Here is a 27,475-nt window from a genome sequence, read left to right as displayed (position 1 = left end):
AGACATTAGAGGCTTTGGATGTTTAAGAAAATCTGAATTGTCACTGTCAAAGTAATAATATTCTTTACAATTCATGGCTTTGACTCTTTCTTTAGATACTGTTGTAATTCAGACCTGTTGAAGTAACTTTGCCTTTGTAAATCTAAGGCCTAATTATAAGGTTATCTTTTTCCCATGACTAAAGTAGGTATCTAAAAATTCTGTGATTGGTTTTTTACTGGCAGAAGTATACGCTAGTTAACAGTATTACAGCAGATTTTTTTCTGCTGAAACAATAGTTATACTAAAACAACAGTTTCAGATGCGTAATCTGGTTATTTATTTATGAGGAAGCAAAGAAAAAGAAATTAAAGGTCATAGCATGAAGAGTAATATTTATCATGTTCATGTTAGTCATTTAATAACATTTTTAAGATCTTTTTATTTTGGAATAATTTTAGATTTACAGGAACATTGAAATGGAAGTACAGAAAGTTGCCATAACACAGCACCCAACTCCCTGTCTCTCCTCCCCACCCCCTACCCATTTAACATCTTATATTGCCATGGTATATTTCATCTTACCAGGGGGTACATAACATCTATATGTCATTACTGGTGATGTTAATTTTCTGTCACTTGGTTAAGATCATATTTGCCAGGTTTCTTTACTTCAGTATGGACTCATCTATTTTTAGTTTATACATTTGATTATAAACTAATACTGTATTGTTTATTTTGTTGCTCAAATTATTCAGGTTTGGCCATTGGTAGCTCTTTCAGGTTGGTTCCTGTATCACTTTGATATGATCCCATCCTTTTGTTTTGTTTTGTTGAGTACTTCATTACTTTCTGTTATTACAAGAGGCTTCAGGCCCGTGCTGTAGTTTCCCTGCCCCAGAATCAGTTGCTTCTCTAAATAGCCATGGTTCCTTTTATTGAAAAATGATATTTAGAAACCAAGATCTTGGCACAGGATGCCATTGTTGCTTCTGAGGGTGCTTCTAGGTCCTCTCAGTGGACAGAACTAGATGATGTATGAGTGGGTACTAATCCATGTGTACACTCACATCTGTCATTGGTATGTATGTTAAAGTAAACTTGAGTTCATTTTGATGTGTTCAACTCTACTCCAATACGACGTCGTTTATTTTAGCCTTTTTTTTGTAGTCATCGTTAATCTGAACTTCCCTTGCCAACAATAAGAAGCCTGGCTCCTGCCACCCACCTGCCATTTATTTATTGTTTCATCCCTGTTATACATGTAGTTTCAGAATTGTTAGCAGTACTCCCATGACGAAAGAAATTTACCTACTATGTACAGTATTTATGTTTAGTTGCTTTTGACTATTGCCTTATGATTTTGAGTTAAAATGTCATTTTCCAAAGTTACTTAGGTCAGTTTCTGTATTTTGTTTGCATACGTTAAAGTTTATTCTTTCTAATGTACAGTTCTGTGGGTTTTGACAAATGCACAGTCATGTATCTGTCAGCACCACACTAAATGGCTTTTTGTTTCATAAAATGACCAATTTAATTACTTTTTAAAAAACCATTCTTAGCATTTATCATTTATTGTGGTAACATGAAATGCATTTTCCCTAATGGCTAGAGCTTTTTCTTTTTCTCTTGGTAAAGTACACATAATACAAAATTTACCATTTAAAGCATACAATTCAATGGTATTTACTATATTCACAAAGTTATGCAGCCATCACAACTTATCCATTAATTCTAGAACATTTCTGGCACTCCAAAAAGAACCTCATTAACTATTGGCAATTACTTTCAAATGCCCCTTCCCCTCATCTTCTGAGAAGCACTAATCTACTTACTTTCTCCATGAATTTGTCTACTCTAGATCTTTCATATAAATGCTTTCTTCACTTAGCATAATGTTTTCAAGGTTCATTGGAATTATAATATGTATTAGTACTTCATTCCTTTTTATGGCTGATTAATATTTCATTATATGGATATACCATATATTGTTTATCCATTTTTCAGTTGATTAGCATTTGGGTTGTTTCCAGTTTTGAGCTATTATGAATAACGCTGCTATCAACTTTCATGTACAAGTTTTTGCAGGGACATATGTTTTACTTTCTCTTGGTTGTAGATTCAGGAGTGGAATTTCTGGGTCATGTGATAATTCTACATTTAGCTTGTTGAGGAACTGCCAAACTTTTCCACAGTGACTGCACCATTTTATATTCCCACCAGCAATCTATGAAGGTTTTGATTTCTTCACATCCTTGCCATACTTATTATCTGTTTTCTTTTTTTTTTAATATCTGATCTTTTTTATTTGTTACTCTTAGAAAATCTTATTTTTGACTGGATTCAGATTTAGAGGTAGAAGCTGTCAGAGAGGACTGCCTCCATCTCTTCGTAATCTGTTCCTGGGGTTTTCTTTGTCCTTCTTCATTCTCTAGGCCAAAGTTTAGCACATTCTGTGGCCTCCTCCTTATATTTCTTACTACATTGTTTCTTCAGAGAAGTAAGCTGATGTTTGTGTTACAGGACACATGGAGTAACAACTTGCTAAATCTTGGGTGCTTTGGTCCTGTTTCTTACCTTCTTTGTTCAGGGTCTTTCTCAAAGCATATTGTCAGGCATTATCTTCTTTAGAGAGACTGAAAAGTTTGTTGATTCTGCTAGCCCTTTTGGGCCCCAGGCAATGAGACACCATAGTATTTAGTCAGTCCAGGAATATCCTTCTCTCCTTTTTTTTTTTTTCACAATAATCAAGTTGAGAACATTCAGATTGGCATCTACAATGCAACCCCATACAGCTTTGCACTTTCTTTCTCCAGTTCTTCTTGGTCTGTAACAGGAATGCCCCTTACTCAGTAACAGACGGACATGGCCATGGGTCAAGACACCCTACTTCATGGGGAAGCCTTGTTTATCATTTCCACCACTGATTTGGAAAACATAACCCTTCCATTCCTCATCCAGAGCATCAGAAACAACTTCTGTGGCCATACGTGTCTCATAAAAGATATGTGGTTTGTGTTCATCATCCACTTCAATGAGCTTCCCACAGCCAGTGGCTGGGAAGATGTTCAGTTTCATCCTGAAGCAGCCAATTGCCTGAGGCGCCATGAAAAAAAAAAGGAAGTTACCTGTGTTTTTCACTATAGCCATCCCTAGTGGTTGTAAATTGGTATCTCATTGTGGTTTTGATTTGCATTTCCCTAATAACTAATGTTGTTGAGCATCTTTTCATATGTTTTTCGGCCATTTGTTTATCTTCTATGGTAAAATGTCTATTCCTATCCTTTGTCCATTTTTTAATTGGGTTATTTATTTTTTTTTTGTTACTGAGTTGTAGAAGTTCTGTATATATTCTGGATATTAAACCCTTAGGGATATATAATTTGCAAGTATTTTCTCCCATTTTATGGGTTTATTTACTTTCCTCATAATGTTCTTTGATGCATCAAAGTTTTAAATTTTGATTAAGTCCAATTTACCTATTTTTCTTTGGTCGCTTGTACTTTTGTTATATATCTAAGAATCTGATGCCTGATCCAAGTTCATTAATATTTACCCCTATGCTTCCTTCTTAAAGTTTTATAGTTTTAGTTCTTGTGTTTAGGTCTTTGGTCTATTTTGAGTTAATTTCTGTATATGGTGTGAGGTAAGGGCCCAGCTTCACTGTTTTGCATGTAGATTTCAAGTTTTACTGGCACCGTTTGTTAGAAAAGAGTACTTTGCCATTTAATGTTCTTGGCCCCCTTGTTGAAATCATTTGACTGTAAATGTAAGTTTATTTGTGGATTCCAAGTTCTATTACATTGGTCTATATATCTGTCCTTATTCTGGTACCACATTGTCTTGATTAGTGCATCTTTGTAGTACATTTTGAAATCAGAAAGTATGAGTCCTTCAACCTTGTTCTTCTATTTGAGAATCTTTTGGCTGTTCTGAGTCCCTTGTATTTCTGTATGAATTTTAGGATCAGCTTGTCAATTTCTGCAAAGAATTTTTTTAAATTCAGTTTTATTGAGATATATTCACATACCATGCATACCATGCAGTCATATAAAGCATACAATCAGCTGTTCATAATACCATTATATAGTTGTGCATTCATCACCAAAATTAATTTTTGAACATTTTCATAATCACACACACAAAAATAATAAGAATAAAAATTAAAGTGAAAAAGAACAATTAAAGTAAAAAAGAACACTGGGTGCCCTTCTTTTTTTTGCCCCAATTTTTCTACTCATCCATCCATACACTGGACAAAGGGGAGTATGGTCCATATGGCTTTCCCAATCACATTGTCATCCCTCATAAGCTACATTTTTATACAATTATCTTCAAGATTCAGGGGTTCTGGGTTGTAGTTTGATAGTTTCAGGTATTTACTGCTGGCTATTCCAATTCATTAGAATCTAAAAAGGGTTGTCTATATTGTGCGTAAGAGTGCCCACCAGAGTGACCTCTCGGCTCCTTTTGGAATCTCCCTGCCACAGTAGCTTATTTCATTTCCTTTTACATTCCCCCTTTGAAGAAGATGTTCTCCATTCCATGATGCCAGGTCTAGATTCCTTCCCAGGAGTCATATTCCATGTTGCCAGGGAGGTTTACACCTTTAGGTGTCAGATCCTGTGTAGGGGGGAGGGCAGTGATTTCACCTGCCAAGCTGGCTTAGCTAGAGAGAGATGGCCACATCTGAGCAACAAAGAGGCATTCAGGAGGAGACCCTTTAGCACAACTATAGGGAGGCCTAGCCTCTCCTTTGCAGCAACAGTCTTCCCAAGGACAAGTCCCATGGTAGAGGTCTCAGCCCATCAAACCACGAGTCCCCTGTGTCTGTGAGCACATCAGCAACCATCGAGGTGGGGAAGCCCAACACCCCTGCATTCTCCTCCAGCTCCTCAGTGGCACTCTTCATATTTTTTTCTTTGTTTTTTTTTTTTTATTAACTCTTTTTTTTAAGTTAACTATTAACTATATCAACAAAACTAAAAAAAGAAACATAAAATAAAAAAACATTTCAAACAATCCATAACAAGGGAGTAAGAGAAAGACAACTAACCTAAAATAACTACTTTACTTCCAACATGTTTCTACTCTTCCCCAAGAAAATATCCTAATATAGCAACATTTCTGTGAACTTGTTCCTACCATACCCACCGGAAATTAACAAACCATTGTCATTCCTGTACATTCTCAGAATGTTAAATTTACCCATGATAGCTTATCTGTTCTTATTAGGTTATCGTTCCCCCTTCCTTAATTGCTCTCTATCGCTAGTTCCCCTACATTCTACATTATAAACCATTTATTTTACATTTTTCAATGTTCACATTAGTGGTAGCATATAATATTTCTCTTTTTTGTGCCTGGCTTATTTCACTCAGCATTATGTCTTCAGGGTTCATCCATGTTGTCATATGTTTCACAAGATCGTTCCTTCTTACTGCCGTGTAGTATTCCATCGTGTGTATATACCACATTTTATTTATCCGCTCATCTGTTGAAGGACATTTGGGTTGTTTCCATCTCTTGGCAATTGTGAATAATTTCTGCAAAGAATTTTGAAAGGGATTGCATAGAATCTGTAGATCAATTTGGGGATCTTGCATTTTAACAGTATTAAGTTTTCTGGTCTGTAAACATGTGATCTATCCATTTATTTAGGTCTTTTAATTTCTTTCAACAATGTTTTATAGCTGTCAAGGTATAAGTACTTCTTTTATTGAATTTATTCCTAAGTATTTTATTCTTTTTTGATGCTATTGTAAATGGAATTGTTTTTCTGATTTCTTTTTCAGATTGTTTGTTGTTAGTGTATAGAAATAAAATAATTTTTTTTGTATTTTCCTTCCTGCAGCCTTCCTGAAGTCATTTATTCTAATAGTTTTTTAGTGGATTCTTTAGATTATTTTAAATATAAGATCATCTCATCTGTGAATAGTTTTACGGCTTTCTTTCCAATATGGATGCCTTTTGTTTCTTTTTCCTGCCTATTAGCCTTAGCTAGAGCCTCCAGTACACTATTGAAGAGAAGGTGTGAGTGTACATCCTTGTTTTGTTCCTTATTTGAGGGGTAATATCCTCAGTTATTTCTCCATAAGAATGATGATAGCTGTGGACTTTTTTGTAGATGCTCTTTATCCGGTTGAGGAAGTTGTTCATTGGGTTTTACTTTTGTTCATTTTTTTATTTTTTTAATCACTACCTAGATCACTCTTATTAGAGCTTAAACTTGAACTTTGGTGGTGAACAGTAGGGCTTTGGTCTCTATATTAGGTTTTGTTGGAGGTTTGTTGGGGAAACTAAAGCCCTATCTTTTCCTTCCCAAAATATGTTAGAGGATTAGAAATAGCTCATCTGCCATATCTGGAAAACCGTCTGAACTACAACAGAAATATGTTATACCGATCATGTATAACACATACTAGGAGAAAAATGTTAAAGTTGTAGTAAGCTTTAAGATTTAATAGTAGTGATAAACTTTCTACATAATTGTCTTTCACCTAATTGTAAAGTATCAAGCAGATAGAGCTGTAAGTAGCTCTAAGTTTGTTAGAAGGGATCAGTTAGATATAACTATTCCTTTTCTAGGATGTGTTTTCTTTTCCTACCCAATGTCTTTTCTGATATGGGGAAAATTGTTAGTACTGAAATGTACATGGTAGTTAAGCATGAAAGACCTGGGTTATGGTGTAATGTAGAAGAAAAGTGTGAATTGAAGTTCAGAATGGAAGCAAAATGTCAGAGCCAGACAGGCAATTTAGGATTTCAAACACTAAGAATGATGTGAGGTCATAAGCAGGCAAGATAGGCTATTAGGTTAGAAGCCTGTAAAATTTGGGACAGGTATTAGGCTTGAGAGTAGTGCTTAGGGCTGATCAGAGTTGTTAGAACTCTGCTGCTGTGATTATCTCTTGCTGCATAATAACTGCTCCCAAACTTAGTGGCTTTAAGTAACAGCAATTGTTTTATTATCTCTTAAAGTTTCAGTGGGTCAGAGATTTGGGAAAGGCTCTTCTGGATAGTCTGAATATTTAATCAACTTTTCTCCCTAATATAGTTAAACATCATGGGTTTTTAATTTTTGTTCTACCAATGTGTAGCAATGTAACGTGCTGAAGAACTTACATATTTTTAAATATAATATTCTGTTAAAAAAAAAAAACCTTTCATTACAGCAAAGAGATACAGATTAAAATTAGCAGTGGAAAAAGGCACATGGTGCAGGGTCCAGGAGAGATCCAAGTGTAAGTTTCCATTTCTCCTTTCTAAGTGGGTTTGTACAAAAAGCTTAGACTTCTCCCAAAAGCTAAGTTTGTGTGTGACAGTATGCACAGAGTATTGTCAACCAGGGAAGCTCACCCAAGTCTTGGTGTCCAGAGTTTTTATAGGGGCTGAGTCGCATAGGTGTGGTTGACTTCAGTCTCCAGCACCCCCGGAGGTCAAGTTGATACCATGTGGCCCAAGGTTCCCCACCATAAATCACATTATAAGCATAGACTATTTGGCATAGTCCAGGTAAACAAACACACTTTTATCAGGTAGGATATTCCAAGCACTTATACGTTACTTCACAGGAGCTGGGAACAAAGTCCAAACCATTCTTTGGTCATGGTTAATCTTTTACAGTGTGTATGTGTGTGTATATATATATATATAAAATTACCCTATTTTGAGGTAATTATTTGAACTCAAATGGGATATTATAGATTATTTTTCTGTAACTTCTTTTTAATTGATAATATATTTGGCACATTTTTCAAGGGAAGTATGTAGAGATATACATCATTAATTTTAATTGTGTATTGTATTCCATTGTTTCATATTTCTACCAATCACCTATGCAAGCTTTTTGGTTGTTTCCAGTTTTCTACCATAACAAACATTGCTGCAGAAAACATTCTTATGTATCTTTGGGTCCTTTTGGGAGTATATCCTTAGGATAAATTCCCAAAAATGGATGCAAATGTTTTACATTTTGATAGACATTGCAAAATTGACTTTCAAAAAGTTTGATACCAATTTAGACTTCCACAAAGAGTGTATGAAAGTACCTATTTCCCACACCCTCATGAACATGAAATATTATGTGGTGGCAATTATTTAAAACACTTGTCTAAAAGGCAGTTTTTCCTTGTAAAAAACTTTTTCTATGCAAAATAAACAGTATATAGCCTTTTAAAACAAAGCTTAGATACAGATTTTAGAAAGTAAATTGGTAGTCTTAAAATATTTCTTCCTGTTTGTTTAACCCCATGTGAATATTGAGTAACAATTGTATTATTTGATGTATACAATTTTGAAATTGTATAGAAGATGTATTTTCTCTCATGCTTAATAGATGGGGATGTTCAACTATTGTTGAAATAAATATTTAAGTAATATTTGTGTGTGTGTGTGTTAACCAGCAAGCAAATTGTGCATGTGGGATACTTCAGTAAATAACATATATATTATTTTAACGAAATTAGCTTATGTATTTCTTTTAAAGTAGTTGCTTTCAGCCATGAGATATTTTATAGCATGAAAAGTGTGCATCCCGTTCCATCTTCCCCACCCATTTAACAACCAATCTAGCTGTCCTTTATCTATTGTATTTTTCTCCCATAATGAGTGTTAATTATTTGGAATAAACAGGAAATACTGCGTGGCCTATTGTAATATATAGTATCTTATAATGTAACTTGTGACATTTGTCTTTTCATCTAAATATAAATTGCTTTTAGGCCATGATGATAGTTTTAACTTGATACACTGCTGTTCACATACATCATTAAATATTTGTTTTCATTAATAAAAGACATTTGATTTTTCAAATATCCCATATCTGTTAGGGGGATCTTTTTCGCCTTTGTGATTATTTTTATTGCTGCCTATTTTTGTACACTCGAAGAAGTTAAGTACTCTTTATAATACTACTTTAATAGTCTTTTGTTGGGATGTAATTAATACTAGTTAGTGCTATATTAACCAAATACAGTTGCAGATAAAATATGATTATTTTTATAATTATGTGCTTTATATTCCTATAAGGCCAGCGTTGTAAAAGGATTAACTTTATTTGCTTAAATGGATCGCATTTTCAGTATTATTATGTTTTAACTGAGTTTTTTAAAATATATTTTAATAGGCCCTGACTTTGTTGTTTGTGATGAAGGCCATATAGTAAAAAATGAAGCATCTGCTGTTTCAAAAGCTATGAATTCTATACGATCAAGGAGGAGGATTATTTTAACAGGAACACCCCTTCAAAATAACCTAATTGAGTGTGAGTTACTATCTGCAGTTGTGATGTAGAACATTGGCATTGCCTCAGATATGTTTTTGCTACCTTGCCATTCACCTTTTTTTGTTCAACACAGTCTCTGGCCATGGTCTATATAGGTTCATCTTAGTCTACCGTGAAAGAATACCATACTTTTCAAGTGGGATGCTTTATAAATATGAATGGAAAACCACAGTCAAGAATTTTAAAATATAAATATAGACTGAAATTTGTAAAAGGATATCAGAAGTCTTTAATGATTGTTTTAAAAAGTATAAATATGCATCATGTTGCTACTCAGGAGGAATTATAAGGAAATATGTCAAGGTTTTGGGGGTACTGATAAAAAAATAAAAGAAATGCCAAGCATGCACATTTCCGGAAGGAGGAGTTGGGGGGAGAGTTTGCTGAATTCAAGGCATAATAGAGTCTGCAGAGGCTGCGGACAGATAATGTGAACCCATTTAACAGACTTGTGAATTTCTCTCATTTTTGTATGTGTGGTGACACTGAAGAGGAAACACAAGATCATTCAGCAAATAAATTGAAATTCCCTCGTATGATACATCTTCTGTTATATCTTTTTCCCGTTGTAATAGTTTTTGTATTTTGATGTTTGTTCCCTTCTTTTAGTATATTTATAGTATCTTAACTTTTCTAATTTATTATTTGTAATTCTGGTTATTATTTCACTTTAGCCTATATTGTCTTTTATTTTTATGTATTCCATTCGAGTTTTCGTCTTTCCTGTAGTGTTTCCCCATTTATAGAAAAACTATTTCACATTCTAGTCCCATACTGTACAGGGCAATTGGTATCTCTTTTAATGACTTCTGGAACTGAATCAATTAATACAAATTTTTATTAGTTATTAATAGTATACTATTTCCTAATATTATTATTTTTTTATTCAGTATCTCTTTTCTTCACAAGATACCCTTACTGACTGTAAATCATGGTTGGAACTACAGAATATTTATACTTCATACCTATTATCAAGAATAGTGAGTTGGAGTAAAATACCCTTAGGTGTTTTTTTTTTTTTTACACATTTGTGTCTAATATTTATAGGGATGGTTTTTATTTTCAATTTCTCATCTGGTTTAGGTAATCCAGTTCTAAATTAGACTTACAGCCAATGTTTATTATGTACTTGGTTTGGTATTCTTTCTTTGTATTGTGTCTCTACTGCTTCCATTGCATGCATTTTTGGAATGAGCATTTCATCAGAGAATTTTTGTGAATCCTTTTAATCACTGTTGTTAATGAGTTAATGTCTTCTTGCTTAGATCATTGCATGGTTAATTTTATCAAGGAAAATTTGCTTGGATCCATTGAGGAGTTCAGGAATAGATTTATAAATCCAATCCAAAATGGTCAGTGTGCAGACTCTACCATGGTAGATGTCAGAGTGATGAAAAAACGTGCTCACATTCTCTATGAGATGTTAGCTGGATGTGTTCAGGTACAAACATGTTCCATAGTAGTAAAATATTTTTACTTTGATATACTGCAATCCAGAAATGTTTTCTGAGTTTAAACTTGAATTATTTTTGTGTTTTCTTTCCTCTTTTTTGGGTATATTTTTACACTTCAGCCTTCTTGCATTGTCTTTAAAAATTTGTGCAATGTTGACATTAAAAATAAAAGCTCTAGTGAGAAGTTTATAGTACAATTGATGAATTCATTTGTTAAATGTAAAGCTTTACAGTTTAATGTTAATTTTTAAATTTTCTTCAGCCTTAAGATGATGGAGTATGTGAGAAATTTTTGTGCTCACCCTGATTCTATAGGATAGTATTCTAAACCTAACTTATTTGAAATGGTTGTAGGAAAGGCCAGTATGAATTAAGAGGGGAACCATTTTTAAAGTAATCCTGAAGAAACAGTTTTATTACTTTCAAGTATATACAATAACATGAACAGGTTAATATTGTTGTTTTAAGTATGGATATTTACTAACCTGCTTTAATGAACAGACCAAGCCAGTAATTAATAGATCTCATTAACTGTTCTTTTTCTTTAGACGCTAGTAATGATAGTCACAAAGGTGTTGTAACAAATAAGGCAGGCTGTCCTTTTGACTGGTTATACTTCCCTTGATATAAGTTAAAGTCCTGTTTGGTCAAGTTGGCCGCAGGTGCTATAACAGGTATTCTATTTCTGTATTGCTGCTAAAGCCAAGGCAGTGTGTTTCTCGTTTAAGTAGTCATTTGCATGTAGCACATTAGTGCCTTTTTTCACTCTAGCTATAATAAAATGGTTTCAAGAGTGCTTGTACATGGCTTGCCGTTTCATTTGGGCAAACATTTCCAATGTAGTTAAGAGTTATCTGTTGACATATTGCCACATCTCACACAAGGGCAACCCCCAGACTGCATCAGATTTTGATTCAGAAGTTTTACTGTATGATTACAGCAAGTCATTTCCGTAGAACTACCTACCGTACACCTCTTCACCTTCTTTTCTTTCTTATTTTTTCTTTATAGAGAAAATTTTGAAAATCTAAATTACTTACTTGGTCATATGGCTACTTCAATTAAAAACTTGCCTCATGTGTTACAATATCTTTATACTTGTGTACCATATTGTGCAGCCTTATGAAATATATTAACTATAGTCATATCTAGGTAATTTTGTGATTAGTGAGGTTAAATCCATATAAGAAAATGTTTCCTTTTATGTATGGTACCTGTTTATCTATATGTGCCTTTTAGTTATAAGCAATGAGAATTCCTAGAGCATTTGATTCCTGTTATAAATTTACATTAACTAATTTTCATTCTCATTTGTTAATTACAGAGGAAAGATTATACAGCTTTAACAAAGTTCTTGCCTCCAAAACATGAATATGTGTTAGTTGTGAGAATGACTCCTATTCAGTGCAAGCTCTATCAATACTACTTGGATCACTTAACAGGTAACAAATATACTTAGTTTGTTGTTCTTATTTTTGGCCATAAAGACATTCTTTTCTGGGGAATACTGTCTCAGTAAATTAACCAAGTCAGTTGTTCCCTTTCCATTTTGCCTTGGAATAAAATGAGTATGCTTCTTTTGTAAAAACACAAAATATTTCTAATTAAAGAAAACTCTAGTACTGTCAAAATAAACTAAAAGACAACAAATAAACTGGTGAAAAAATATGTAATGCCCTTAATATGTAAGAGCTTTTATTTCAGAAAAATTATGAATGCGAGTATAGCCATAAAAGATGTACAAAATTCCGCTGTATTTTAAAAAAAATAGTCACACTGTTAATAAGACATGTAAATTAAATCCATGAGTTTATTTCTCAGTTTTCAAATTGACAAAAATTGGGGGGAAAAATGGCAAAATACAAGGCAGGTATGTAGTATCCTCCCCATTTTGTACAAATGCCTCCAGTACATCAGAATATTAACAGAGGTTATTTTCGGGGTAGTTTGAATATGAAAAATTTAAAATTCACATCTTATCCTTTTTCATGCACTTTTTAAAATAAAATGAATATGTATGTTTTTGTCATCAAGAAATTCTTGGGTGTGCTTGTGTGTTCCTTGGAGTTGTCCCTGTTCACAGAGCAAAACTTAGTCTTTGCTTGATCAAGGGCAAGAACTCTTAACTTGTTAGTCACTTTATTCTGGGTCCATTCCCCAAGCTAGGTGACAGGTTCAGTTAGGTGTGATGCACATTAGAAGGTGGCATTTAGATCATTGAGGAAACAATAAATGATTTAAAAATAGGGTGGAAGTGTGTATACAGATATTTAAATGATACTTCATACTTGCTAACATGACAGTCTTTTCATAGCAGCAGTGCATTTTATATGGTAGAATAACAACAATGTTGCTCAAGAAACATTTGTCCTGTTCTCAGGAAAACATGATTTGAATCTTACTATTTTATAGAATTCTTTTCTTGCTATATTATAAAAGTAGTGTTTTCTTACTGACTTTGGAAGAAAATCAGTTCTAATCAAGTACACATTTTCATTTCATACCAGTGTGAAGCTGTGAGATGTATCCTACAGTTCCGTGTTCCTTTTGATGCAATTTTATTAGCTATAGTCACATACCATACAATTATCCAAAGTGTATAATCAGTTGTTCGCAGTATCATCATATTACTGGAAAAAATAGAAAAATAAAAAGAACATCCAGAACATTCCCTATCCCCCAACTTCCCCCTGTTATTCATTTACTTTTTGTCCCCATTTTTCTATTCATCTTTCCATACCCTGGATAAAGGGAGTGTGAGCCACAAGGTTTTCACAATCATAGTCAAACCTGTAAGCTATATAGATATATGATCATCTTCAAGAATCAAGGCTACTGGATTGCACTTCAACCGTTTTTCATGTATTTCCTTCTAGCTATTCTAATACACCAAAAACTAAAAAAGGGTATCTATGTAATACATAAGAATAACCTCCAGAATGACCTCTCAACTCCATTTGCAATCTCTCAGCCACTGAAACTTTATTTTGTTTCATCTTTTCCTCATTTTGGTCAAGAAAGCTTTCTCAATCCTATGATGCTGGGTTTAGATTCATCCCCAGGAGTCATGTCCATGTCGCTAGGGAGTTGTACACTCTTGGGAGTCATGTTCCATGTAGGGGGGAGGGCAGCGAGTCCACCTGCCAAGTTGGCTTAGAGAGCGGCCACATCTGAGCAACCAAAGAGGTTCTCAGGCACTGTCCTCAGGCAGAATTATAAATAGGCTTAGCTTCTCTTCAGTAACAAGCTTCATAAGGGCAAGCCCCAAGATTGAGGGCTTGACCTTCTAAATTGGTAGTCCCCATTGCTTCCGAGAATATCAGGAATTCCCCAAATGGGAAAGTTTAATATTTCCACATTTTTCTCCAGTCCCTCAGAGGGGCTTTGAAAATACGTTTTATTCTCTGCCCAAATTATCCTGGGATGTATCGGGGTTTCACACTAACATGTACAAACCAACTAGATCTCACTCCAAATTCAGGGTTACATGTGATTATGGTATTTGGATAAACTAACCATACAAGTTAAATTATATAGAGTGCCACAGAAAGTATAGATTTTGCACCAAATAAACATCTCTTCCTTTGGTCTGACACAGAAGTTGAAGTTTGAAAACACAGTCAATATCATCCTTTACCCTTTAATCTGATTTTCCTTAGTCCTAACCAAGTCCATTTCATTCATATCTCTAATTGAAGTCTGATCTCTTTTTCAGCTTCTTTAACAGTTGCTGTATGGGATACTGCTGACAATCATAGCTGCCAAATTCTGGCTCTGAGTCTCAAGTGTCCCACAGATACCCAAAGTTCCAGGGACCAACCAGGTTATACACAAAGAGTCCAGCATCTCAGAATTAAGAAATAAACATTACAACTCAGGAATAGCTGTGACTGTTGTGATAGCATACAATCTAGGAACCTTTACCATAAGCCTTCCTGATAACCTATGCTCTCAGATTCACTTCTCAGAGTTTGCAACTTATAGTTAGTCCATATGAGGCATTAACAATGTTTGTCTTTTCATTTCCAGCTTATTTCATTCAACATACTGTTCTCAACGTCTGTTCACCTGGTTGCACACCTGACAACTTCATTCCTTCTTGCAGCTGCTCAATATTCCATTGTATGCATACACCGCAGTTCACCATTCTGTTCATCAGTTAATGTACCCTGAGGCCACCCTCATCCATTGCAGATCATGAATACTGCTGCCATAAACACCATGTGCAGGTGTCCATTTGTGCCCCTGCTCTCCTGAGTTCTTCCAATTATATACCCAATAATGGGTTTGCAGGACCATACAGCAACCCCATACTTAGTGCGATGGTTAGGTTCATGTGTCAGCTTGGCCGGGTGATGGTGCCCAGGTGTCTGGTCAAGCAAGCACTGGCCTAACCATTACTGCAAGGACATTTGTGGCTGGTTAATAAACCAGAAGGCTGATTTATTAAATCAGTCAGTTAGCTGCAGCTGTGACTGATTACATCAACGAAGGGCATATCTTCCACAATGAGAGAATGCAATCAGCTGAATTTAATTCAATCAGTTGAAGACTTTTAAGCAAGACAGATAGAGAACCTTCACTTCTTGGGCTAACCAGCAAAGCGTTTCCTGAGGAGTTCATCTAACGCACTCGTCGAAGTTGCCAGTTGGCTGCCTGAAGAGTTCATCAACATCTTCATTGGAGTTGCCAGTTTGCTGGCTGCCCTACGGAATTTGGACTCATGCATACCCACAGTTGCATGAGACGTGTCTATAAATCTTATATTTATAGATATCTCTTATTGATTCTGTTTCCCTGGAGAACCCTAACTAATACACTTAGCTTCCTGTGGAAGCACCACGCTACCCTCCAGATGGGCTGCACCATTCTACTTCCCCACCAACAGTGAATATGTACACTCCTGTATCCATTTTTTTCTCCAGCACTTGTGTCCCTCAGTTTATTTTTTCCAACAGTTTTATTCAAACAGCATATAATCCATCCTAATTAAACAGTCAGTGTTTCCCAGTATAATCACATGGTTATGTGTTCACCACCACAATCTGTATGAGAACATTTCCATTTCTTCCACAAAGAGAGAAGGCGACGAGAAAATGATTAAAAAAAAGGAAAAAAGGAAGAATATAAAATAAAATACAATTTTACATTATGCTATACAATTTTATTGTATTCTTTATCATCCCATTTTCAACACCTTGCAATTCTTATATTGGTACATTTAATCACCATGATTGACTGGTCTAGGTTTGGCTAAGTTATACAGTTCCAGTCTTTATCATCTGTCTTTCCTTTTGCTGTTATACATGCCCCTAACCTTCTTTCAACTGAACTCACACTCATGTTGGTTCATTGTACTTAAAGTATTGTGCTACCATCACAGAGTATTGTGCTATTCACTTATGGATCTATACAGACAAACCTGTTGAACATTCTGTACTCCTTCAGCCTCAAATGCCCAATCTCTACCCTCTTTCTGTCTCCTAATAACCTGTGTTCTCAACTTTAACTCTAAAGTTTGCTCATTAATGTTAGTTCATATTAGACAGACCATATAGTATTTGTCCTGTTTGTGGCTAATTTCACTCAACATAATGTCCTCAAGGTTTATCCATATTGTTTCATGCTTCATGATTTTATTTTGTCTCACCAGGATCTTAGTAATATTCCATCATATGTACATATCACAGTTTGTTTATCCACTGATTTCGTTGATGGACATTTGGGCTGTTTCTGTCTCTTGGCAATCTTGAATAATGCTGTTGTAAACATTGAGGTGAAATGTGCATTCGTGTCCCTGCCTTCAGTTGCTCCGAATACATACCTAGTAATGGGATTGCTGGGTCACATGGAAATTCTAGACTTCACTTCCAGAGGAACCACCAAACTGCCTTCTAGAGTGGTTGCCCCATGCTACATTCCCAAGAACAGTGAATAAGTTGTACCTCTTTCTCTATATCTTCTCCAGCATTTCTAATTTTCTGCTTTTTTGATAATGGCTATTCTAGTAGGTATGAGATGATATCTCATTGTGGTTTTGATTTTCATTTCCCTAATAGCCAGTGATGTTGAGCATCTTTTCGTGTGTTTTTGAGCCATTTGTATTTCCTTTTCAGAAGAGTATCTACCTATGTCTTTTGTCCATTTTTAAATTGGGTTGTTTGTCTTTTTGTTGTTGAGTTGTAGGATCTCTTTAGATATTCTGGATATTAAACCTTTATCTGATACGTGGTTTCCAAACATTGTCTCCCATTGTATAGGCTTTTTATTTTTCTGACAAAGTCCTTTGGTCCATAAAAGTGTTCCATTTTGAGCAGATCCCATTTATCTGTTACTTCTTACATTGCTCGCACTTTGGGTGTAATGTCTATTAAAGCACCTGCTATCACAAGATCTTTAAGATACTTCCTTACAGTTTTCTCTAAAAGTTTTATGGCCTTAGCTCTAATGTTTAGGTATTTAATCCATTTTGAGGTGATTTTTATATACAGTTTGGGATAGGGGTTCGGTTCCATTCTTTGGATATGGATATCCAGTTCTCCAAGCACCATTTGTTGAAGAGCCAGCTGTGCTCCAGTTGAGTTGAGTTGACTGCCTTATCAAATATCAATTGTCCAAAGATGAGAAGTTCTATTTCTGAACGCTCACTGGTTCCATTGGTCAGAATATCTGTCTTTATGCCAGTACCATGCTGTTTTGACCACTGTAGCTTTGTGGAATATGCTTTAAAGTCAGGTATTATGAAACCTTCTACTTTATTTCTCTTTCACAAGATATTTTTTGGTTGTTGGTGTTTCTGCTTCTGGCAAGTTAATGTCCTAGTTTGCCAATGCTGCAGAATGCAAAACACCAGAGATGGATAGGCTTTTATAAAACGGGGGTTTATTTCACTACACAGTTACAGTCTTAAGGCCACACAGCATCCAAGGTAACACCCCAGCAATCGGGTACCTTCACCGGAGGATGGCCAACGGCGTCCGGAAAATCTCTGTTAGCTAGGAAGGCAGCTGGCGTCTGCTCCACAGCTCCGGCTTCAAAACGGCTTTCTCCCAGGACATTCCTCTCTAGCAAGCTTGCTCCTCTTCAAAACATCACTCCGAGCTGCACTCTGCGAGTTTCCTCTCTGTAATTCAGCTCATTTATATAGCTCCACTGATCATGGCCCACCCTGAATGGGTGGGGCCACGCCTCCATGGGAACATCTCATCAAAATGATCGTTACCCACAGCTGAGTGGGGCACATTCCAAGTAAATCTAACCAGCACCAAAAATGTCTGCCCCACACAAGACCACAAAGATAATGGCATTTGGGGGACCCAATACACTCAAACCGGCACATTCCACCCCCTGGACCCCAAAATAACATCATCCTTCCAAATACAAAATACATTAATTCCATCACAATATCACAAAAACTTAAATCATTTCAGTAACAAAAGTTAAGTACAAAATCCCATCAAAATCAATTATAGGCATGGCCAGTCCTAAGGCATAATTTTTCTTTAGCTGTGGATCTGTGAACTTAGAACAAGTCATGTGCTCCCAATATACAAAGGAGAGACATTCATAGGATAAACATTTCCATTGCCATAAGGAGAAGCAGTAAGGAAAACAGGTTAACAGGAGCAAAACAGTTCCTAAAACCCACAGGACAAACTCCATTAGATTTCAAAGTCTGAGAGTCATTCCTTGGGGCTTGAGAGAGCGGGAGCCTAACCCTTCCCAAGGGCCTTTTTGGCAGCTGTTTCCTCCAAATGCTTGGGTGAGTGCTCCAACATATCCACACAATGGGGAGACCACCTTCTCAGTCCCACCCTCAAACATCGGGGCAGCTCCCAGATTCCCTTCCATCTCTGGGGCGCACGCTCAACCCCTTCAGAACGGTGTGGTGGCATCCAGGCTCTCCGCAGTTCCCTGGGAATGTACTCCACCTTCTTTGGGACCTCAGATGGCAAAACTCTTCTAGAGCATGGAGGCGGAAAGTCCACCCTCAACCTCCAGAGCAAACTCACCCTTTCCATGCATGTGGGCTGCTCTGCTCTCCCAGCCTGAGACCTCCTGACTCCAGACCTCAACCTCCATGGCTCTGTCTTTGAAGAGATTTTTCCTTTAATTTTTTCCTTGTCTGCCTCCTCCAGTCCAGACCAGCAGTGGCTCTGTCTATAAAGATCTCGCAAAAATTCTGTTGGCTTTGTATGAAGCACGCAGGGATCAAAGCCATTAGAAAATAGGACTTTCCACAAATCCTTTCTGGATAATTCCATCTCCGATCTTGGCTTGTACTGAAATGGTGGCTGGGTTTCATGTTTGGTTACATCCTCACATTGGGCTGTAGCTTCTGGGATTCCACCCCCTGCAAGCTCGTAATTTTCCAAGCGATCAGCTTCTGGTCTCTTTGAACCCAAGAGTTCAGTTCTAAGTTTATCTCTCTCCGCTCGTATTTTACTGTAAGCTGCAAGGAGAAGCCAGGATACATCCTCCACACATAGTCTGGAGATCTCCTCAGCTAAGTATTCCAGGTTGTTGCTTCCAGATTCTTCCTTCCATCTGACACCAGGACTCAATTTTGCCAAATTCTGTGCCACTTTAAAACAAGGATCGCCTTTCTTCCAGTTGACAACAGCACATTGATCATCTCTGTTCAAGGCCTCATCAAAAGTACCTTTAGAGTCCATATTTCCACGAACAGTCTCTGTAAAGCAATTTTGGCCTTTTCCATCAAGCTTCTCACAATTCTTCCAGAATCTTCCCCTTACCCATTTGAAAAGCTGTTCCAACATGTTTGGTATTTGCAGACTCAGCAGCAAAAGCACCCCACTTCTCTGGTACCAAAATCTGTTCTAGTTTGCTAATGCTGCAGAATGCAAAACACCAGAGATGGATAGGCTTTTGTAAAATGGGGGTTTATTTCCCTGCACAGTTACAGTCTTAAGGCCACAAAGCATCCAAGGTAACACCTCAGCAATCGGGTACCTTCACCGGAGGATGGCCAATGGTGTCCGGAAAACCTCTGTTAGCTAGGAAGGCAGCTGGCGTCTGCTCCAAAGCTGCAGCCTCAAAACGGCTTTCTACCAGGACATTCCTCTCTAGCAAGCTTGCTCCTCTTCAAAACATCACTCCCAGCTGCACTCCGTGAGTTTTCTCTCTAAGTCAGCTCATTTATATAGCTCCACCAATCAAGGCCCACCCCGAATGGGTGGGGCCAAGCCTCCATGGGAACATCTCATCAAAATTATCACTGACAGCTGGGTGGGGTACACTCCAAGCAAATCCAACCAGCACCAAAAATGTCTGCCCCATACAAGACCACTCAAACTGGCAGAGTTAAGTTGTTGGTATTTTACTTGGTATTGTATTGAATGTATAAATCAATATAGGTAGAATTGACATCTTAACTATATTTAGTCTTCCAGTGCATGAACACAGTATGTCCTTCTATTCAGCAATTTTAGCAATTGATTTCTGTTAGCAATTTCTTGTAGTTTTTTTGTATAGGTCTTTTGTGGTTTTGGTTAAATTTATTGCTAAATATTTGTTTCTTTTGGTTCCTATTGTAAGTGGAATCTTTTTCATGATTTCCTCCTCATATTGTTCATTACTAGTGTATAGAAATTCTACTGATTTTTCTGTGTTGATCTTGTACCCTGCCACTTTGCTGTATTCTTTTATCAGCTCTAGTAGCATCTCTGTAAATTTTTCAGGATTTCTACGTGTAGGATCATGTGTTCTGCAGCCAGTGAAAATTTTACTTCTTCCTTTCCAATTTTGATGCTTTTTATTTCTTTTTCTTGTCTAATTGCTCTAGCTAGAACTTCCAGCATATTATTGAATAACAGTGGTGACTGTGGGCATCCTTGTCTTGTTCCTGATCTTAGAGGGAAAGCTTTTACTGTTTCCTCATTGAGTATGTGTTAGCTGTGGGTTTTTTATATATTGCCTTTATCATATTGAGGAATGCTTTTTCTATTCCTATCATTTTGAGTGTTTTCATCAAGAAAGGATGAAAGGCAGCATGGGATCCTTCTTGACTAACAGGGAGAAGAGACATGAAATAAAGTGCCAGTGGCTGAGAGATTTCAAATAGAGTTGAGAGCTTGTTCTGGAGGTTATCCTTATACATTGTATAGATATCCCTTTTTAGTTTTTAATGTATTGGAATTGCTAGAAGGAAATACCTGTAACTGTAGAACTGCAATCCAGTAGCCTTGATTCTGAAGATGGTTATATAATTGTATAACTTACATGTGTCTGTGTGATTATGAAAACCTTGTGGCTCACACTCCCTTTATCCAGTGTACAAAGAGATGAATAGAAAAATGGGAACAATATTTAATGAGTGATGACGGGTATGGGATGTTTTTATTCTTATTATTGTTTTTGGGGTAATGGTAATGTTCACACATTGATTGCAGTGGTAAATGCACAACTGCATGATGATTTTGTGAACAATTGATTGTACCCTTTGGATGGTGTATTAGGGTTCTCTGGGGAAACAGAATCAATGAGAGGTGTCTCTGACTATCAGATTTGTAAAAGTGACTCACGTAACTGGGTATGCACGAGTCCAAATTCTGTAGAGCAGTCAGCAAGCTGTCAACTCCAAGGAAGATGTCCGATGAACTCCTCAGGAAACAAACCAGCAACTTCGACGAACTCCTCAGGAAATGAACTGGGATCTTCGACCAGCGTGTTCAATGAACTCTTCAGGAAACGAACCAACAACTTCAACGAACTCCTCAGGAAACGCTTCACTGGGCAGCTGAAGAAGAAGTGAATGTCCTCTATCTGTCTCACTTATGAGTCTTCAACTGATAATTGGATTAAATCCAGCCAACTGCATTCTCTCATTGTGGAAGACATGCCCTTTGATGAGTCATCAGTCATAGCTGCAGTCTATGATGATTTAATAAACCAGCCTGTTGTTTTTTATTAACCAGCCACAGACGTCCTCACAGCAATTGTTAGGCCAGTGTTTGCTTGACCAAACAGTTGGATACTATCACCTGGTCAAGTTGACACATGAACCTAACCATCACAGATGGTTGTATGGTATATGAATATATCTCAGTACAAAAATTGGAAAAAAAAAAAGATATGGAATTTTGTCAAATGCCTTTTTTGCATCATCAAGATGATCATGCAGTTTTTCTGCTTTGGTTTATTGATATAGTATATTACATTAATTGATTTTCTTCTTTTGAACCAGCGTTGTATAATTGCAATAAATCCCACTTGGTTATGGTGTACAGTTCTTTTATTGTGCTGCTAGATTTGATTTATGAGTATTTTTTTCAGGACTTTTTGATCTGTATTCATTAAAGAGGTTGGTCTATAATTTTCTTTTCTTGTATTATCTTTGTCTTTGATATTATGGTGATATTGGCTTCATAGAATGAGATAGGTAGCTTTCCCTCTTCATTTTTTTTTTTTTTTTTGAAGTGTTTGAGCAGGTACTTATTCTTTCTTGAATGTTTGGTAGAATTCACATGACAAGCCATCTGGTCCTGGACTTTTCTTTTTGGGAGCTTTCTGATGACTGATTTGATTTCTTTACTTGTGATTGGTTTGTTGAGGTCGTCGTTTCTTCTTGAGCCAGTATTGGTTGTTCGGGCTCTTCTAGAAAGTTGTCCATTTTGTCTATGTTATCTAGTTTATTAGCATATAATTGCTAATATCCTCTCATTGTCTCCTTTATGACTATGTGGTTGGTGGTGATGTCCCTGTTTCCATTTCTGATTATATTTGCTTGAATACACTCCCTTTTTTTTTGTTAGTCTAGCTAAGGGTCCATCCATTTTATTGATTTTCTCACAGAACCAACTTCAGGTTTTTTTGAGTCTCTCAATTGTTTTCATGTTCTCCATCTCATTTATTTCTGCTCTGATCTTTGTTATTTCTTTCCTTTTGTTTGCTTTGGGATTAGTTTGCTGTTCTTTCTCTAGTTCCTCCAGGTGAACAGTTAATTAGTTGCTTTTTGTTCTTCTTTTTTAAATTTTTTATTGAGATACATTCACGTACCATGCAATTATCCGTGATGTACAATCAACTGTTCACAGTACCATCATATAGTTACGCATTCATCACCCCAATCAATTTTTGAAGATTTTCCTTACTCTGAAAAGAATGAAAATAAGAATAAAAATAAAAGTAAAAAAGAACACCCAAATAATTCCACCCCACCCTATTTTTCATATATTTTTTGTATCATTTTTCTACTCATCTGCCCATACACTCGATAAAGGGAGTGTGAGCCACAAGGTTTACCCAATCACACCGTCATATCATGCATGCTACATAGTTACACAATTTTCTTCAAGAATCAAGGCTACTGGGTTGCAGTTTGACAGTTTCAGGTATTTCCTTCCAGCTGTTCCAATATGGTATGTGAATATATCTCTTCCTTCTTTATTAATATAGGTATTTGGGGTAATAAATTTCCTTCTCAGCACTGCCTTTTCTGCATCCCATAACTTCTGATATGTTGTGTTTTCATTTTCATATGCCTCAAGATGTTTCCTAATTTCTCTGTAATTTCTTCCTTGGTCAACTGGTTGATTAAGAGTGTGTGGTTTAGCATCCATATATTTGTGAATTTTCTGGCCTTTTGCTTGTTATTGATTTCCAACTTTATTCCATTATGATCCGTGAAAGTGTTTTGATTAATATCAGTATTTTTAAATTCTTGAGCCTTGCTTTCTGACCCAACATGTGTTGTAACCTGCACAGTGATCTGTGATCACTTGAAAAAAAGGTGTATTTATATATAAAAATATGTAGAGATACAAAAATATACAAAATATATACATAATAAAGATATAAATGGAATACAAAATATATAAATATTTTGTATATAAAATATGCATAAATGTATCTATATATTAAAATGTGCATCTATATATAGATATATTGAAAAATATCTATATAATGCATAATAATAACCTCCAGAATGACCTCTTGACTCCATTTGAAATCTCATCCAGTGAAACTTTATTTTGTTTCATCTGTTTCCCCTTTGGGACAAAAAGGCTTTCTCAATCCCACGACACTGGGTTCATGCTCATCTCCAGGCATCGTGTCCCATGTTGCCAGGGAATTTTACAACCCTGGGAGTCATGTCCCACATGGGGGGAGGGCAGTGAGTCCGCCTGCTGAGTTGGCTTAGAGAGAGAAGCCACATCTGAGCAACAAAGCAGGTTCTCTGGGGGTGACTCTTAGGCACCCTTATAAGGATGCTTAGCCTCTCCTGTGCAGTAACAGGCTTCATAAGGGCAAGCACATAGATCAAGGGGTTGGCCTACAAAATTGATAATCCCCAGTGCTTGCAAGAACACGAGGACTGTTTTGTCGAATATAGATTTCTTTATAAAGTTTCCCTTGTATGTGATTGATCCAACTTGGCCACGTAGATCTCGCAGATCTGTTTGACACACTCAGTGATGGATTGCAGAATGCCAGCAATAGTGAACGCCTGCTCTTTTGATTTGGGGAGCATATACCCTGCCACCTGTACTCTTATATTTCCTTGATCTTGCATCTACCTTTTCCAGTGAGAAAGTCACACTGACTAGTAGGGACCACCAGACTCACGGTGCCCAAGGGTCTACTGGCAGCTATGCTATTGGTCATAGAGCTGCTAATCTCCTCTAGTTTGTCAGTGATGATAGCAAAAGCTTTAAAGGTGGCATGTGTGGGCCAGCCAAAATGATAATTCTCTCAGGATAGTTCTATTCTGAGATGTTGATACATGTACCACTCTCCTTGTACATTTTCTCAACTAATTCTCTGTTCTTTCTGATGATACTGCCAGCTTCCTTTCCATGCATAAGTAGCCACATGGGGAGAGTGACATTTAATCCACCGTCAATCACACTAATGTCCATGTCGAGCAGTGTTCTGGGGAGCTGGACTGTGAATGGTCAAGTCTTTGGTCACTGATGGGGGTGAAAGCCAAAAATGCAAGCGCAAGGTGAATGTTGGGAAAGGGGGAGAGGGCAGTAGTGGGAAGAGGGGGAGGTGAGGGTGGGTGTAGCAATAGGGGTGGGTGGGAAGGTGAGGGGAGCCCGATGGGTGGGCAGAGGAGGGAGAAGGAAGAAGCAGGAAAGAGACCCGTGGGCAGGTGGCAGGCAGACATGAGAAGACACAGGCTCCTGCTGCTGTGGCTGCTGTAGCTGCTGCCTCTGCTGGTCTGGGCTACGGGTTTTCATATATGCCCTTTATCATGTTGAGGAAGTTCCTGTCTATTCCAATTTTTGAAGTGTTTTTTTCAAGAAAGGGTGCTGGATCTTGTAAAATTCTTTTTCTGCGCCAGTTGAAATGATCCATGTGATTTTTCCCTTTCGATTTGTTAATGTGTATTACATAAATTGATTTTCTTGTGTTGAACCACCCTTGCATACCTGGGATAAAACCCACTTGGTCATGGTGTATAATTCTTTTAGAATGCTGTTGAATTCTATTTGCTAGGATTTTTGCATCTGTATTCTTAGAGAAATTGGTCGGTGATTTTTTTTTTTTTTTTTTTTGTATCTTTATCCGGTTTTGGTATTAGGGTTGTGATGGCTCCATAGAATGAGTTAGTGTTCTCTCCTGTTCAGTTGTTTGGAGGAACAGGATCGGTATTAATTCTTGGAATCCTTGATGGAATTCACCTGTAAAGCCATCTGGTCTTGGAATTTTCTTCGTTGGTAGGTTTTTGATGACTGTTTCAATTTCTTTACTTAAGAGTAGTTTGTTCAAGTCTATTTTTTCTCAAATCAGTGTAGGTTGTTTGGGTGTTTCCAGGAAGTTGTCCATTTCATCTAAGTTGTCTAGTTTGTTGGCATAGAGTTGTTCATAGTATCCTCCTATGACCTTTTTCATTTCTATGGGGTCAGTCGTAATGTCCCCTCTCTCATTTCTGATTGTCAGGTAGAGAAATGGGTACTTTTGAAGCTAATATAAATTGGAGGGAATATTAGAGTTCTTTAGGGAAACAGAATCAACAAGAGATGTCTGTAAATAAAAGATTTTATAAAAGTGTCTCCCACTACTGTGGATACGCACGAGTCCAAATTCCGTAGGGCAGGCAGCAAACTGGCAACTCCAATGAAGGTGTTCGGTGAACTCTTCTGGCAGCAAACTGACAACTCCAACAAAGGTGTTCGATGAACTCCTCAGGAAACTCTTTGCTGGCTAGCCGAAGAAGTGAAGGTCCTCTAACTTTCTTGCTTAAAAGTCTTCAACTGATTGGATTAAATCCAGCTAATTGAATTCTCATTGTGGCAGGTACATTCTTCATTGATGTAATCAGTCACAGCTGCAGCCAATTGACTGATGATTTAATAAACCAGCCTTCTGTATTAACCAGCCACAAATGTCCTTTCAGTAACAGTTAGGCCAGTGCTTGCTTGACTAGACACCTGGACACCATCAACTGGCCAAATTGACACATGAACGTAACCATCACAGAGGGTAATTTGGAAAGAGTCATCAAAAGTAATTTCACTGTCGGCTTTTATTCTAGGGAAATGGTCCAAAATGTGTGCAAAGATTTATATTCAAGAACATTAAGCTCAATTTTAAAATAAGGAAGCATTTTTCCTGGTTACAGAAGGAATAGGTGTTCATTATGGAATATGTATGAAATATTGAAAAGCACAAATAAGAAAATAAAAGCTGCTAATATCTCATAAACCAGTTAGCACTGCTAAATATTTAATATTTTGATGTCTTGTTTTCCATGTATATGTGTTCATGTGTTCATGTAGCTATATATTTTTTAATGACTGGAATTATATTGTCTAGCTTTTTACTTAACATTATTTCCCATTGTGGCATTATTTGTAATTATAAAAAAATGGAAATTAACCTGAATTTTCAACATTAGGGGATGGTTAATATTATGGTAGATCAACCTGATCCAATGTCATACAGTAAAAGGCAAAATTATCATAATATGCATAATATCGAGGGGTAATATTTAGGAATATATAAATTTAAAATCATTATGTAAAAAATGTTATAAAATAGTACCCCAATTCTGTGTAATAAAAAATTATAGGTATCAAAATGTATAAAAAAGTAAAGACGGAAGTTAATGCCACAAAATATATTTTTCTGTATTCCCAGACCCTAATCAGTATTTTCAAATTTTCTGCAGTGAACCAATATGATGAGAGAAAAATAAATGTTGCTTTAAAAAAATTTTGTGTAAAAAATCCCTGACCTAAATCTAAATTCTTTCTTTCCTTCTTTTCTCCCTCCTGTTTCTTTCTTTTTCTTTAATGGCAACTAACTAATCATGGATAGAGCAGCTAGGCAGAAAATCAACAAAAATAGAAGACTTGAAAACACTGTAAACCAACTAGACCTAACTGACTTCTATAGAACACTCCATCCAACAACAGTGGAATACACATTCTTAAGTGCATATGAAACATCCTCCAAAGTATACGATATGTTAACCACAAAACAAGCATCAATAAATTTAAAAAGATAAAATCTTACAAAATATTTTCTCTAACCACATCAGAATGGAATTGGAAAACAATGAGAAAAAAACTTGGGAAATTCACAAATATGTATAACATAAACAACATACTCTCAAGTAACCAGTGGGTTAAAGGAGAAATCACAAGGGAAATTAGGAAATACTTTGAGATGACTATAAGTAAAAGCAATATCCCAAAATGTGGGATGCAGCCAAAGTAATGCTTAGAGGGATATTTACAGCTGTAAATGCCTGTGTTAAAATAGGAAAAAGATTTCAAATCAATGG

The 27,475-nt window shown here is 36.4% G+C and overlaps 1 protein-coding gene across 1 annotated transcript in view; it reads left to right on the top strand.

Moving 5' to 3' along the window:
• Positions 1-27,475, top strand: part of ATRX (ATRX chromatin remodeler) — a 187,686-nt gene that overhangs the window by 139,654 nt on the left and 20,557 nt on the right. Inside the window, 3 exon segments of the mRNA XM_037822745.1 lie at positions 9,107-9,244; positions 10,531-10,706; positions 12,044-12,161. Of these exon segments, the coding sequence (XP_037678673.1) occupies positions 9,107-9,244; positions 10,531-10,706; positions 12,044-12,161 (432 nt within the window).

This window comes from Choloepus didactylus, chromosome Y (assembly GCF_015220235.1).
Source record: "Choloepus didactylus isolate mChoDid1 chromosome Y, mChoDid1.pri, whole genome shotgun sequence".
NCBI classification, from domain to species: domain Eukaryota; kingdom Metazoa; phylum Chordata; class Mammalia; order Pilosa; family Megalonychidae; genus Choloepus; species Choloepus didactylus.
The sequence above is the reverse complement of the archived record's forward strand: the minus strand, read 5'-3'. Positions and strand labels throughout refer to the sequence as shown.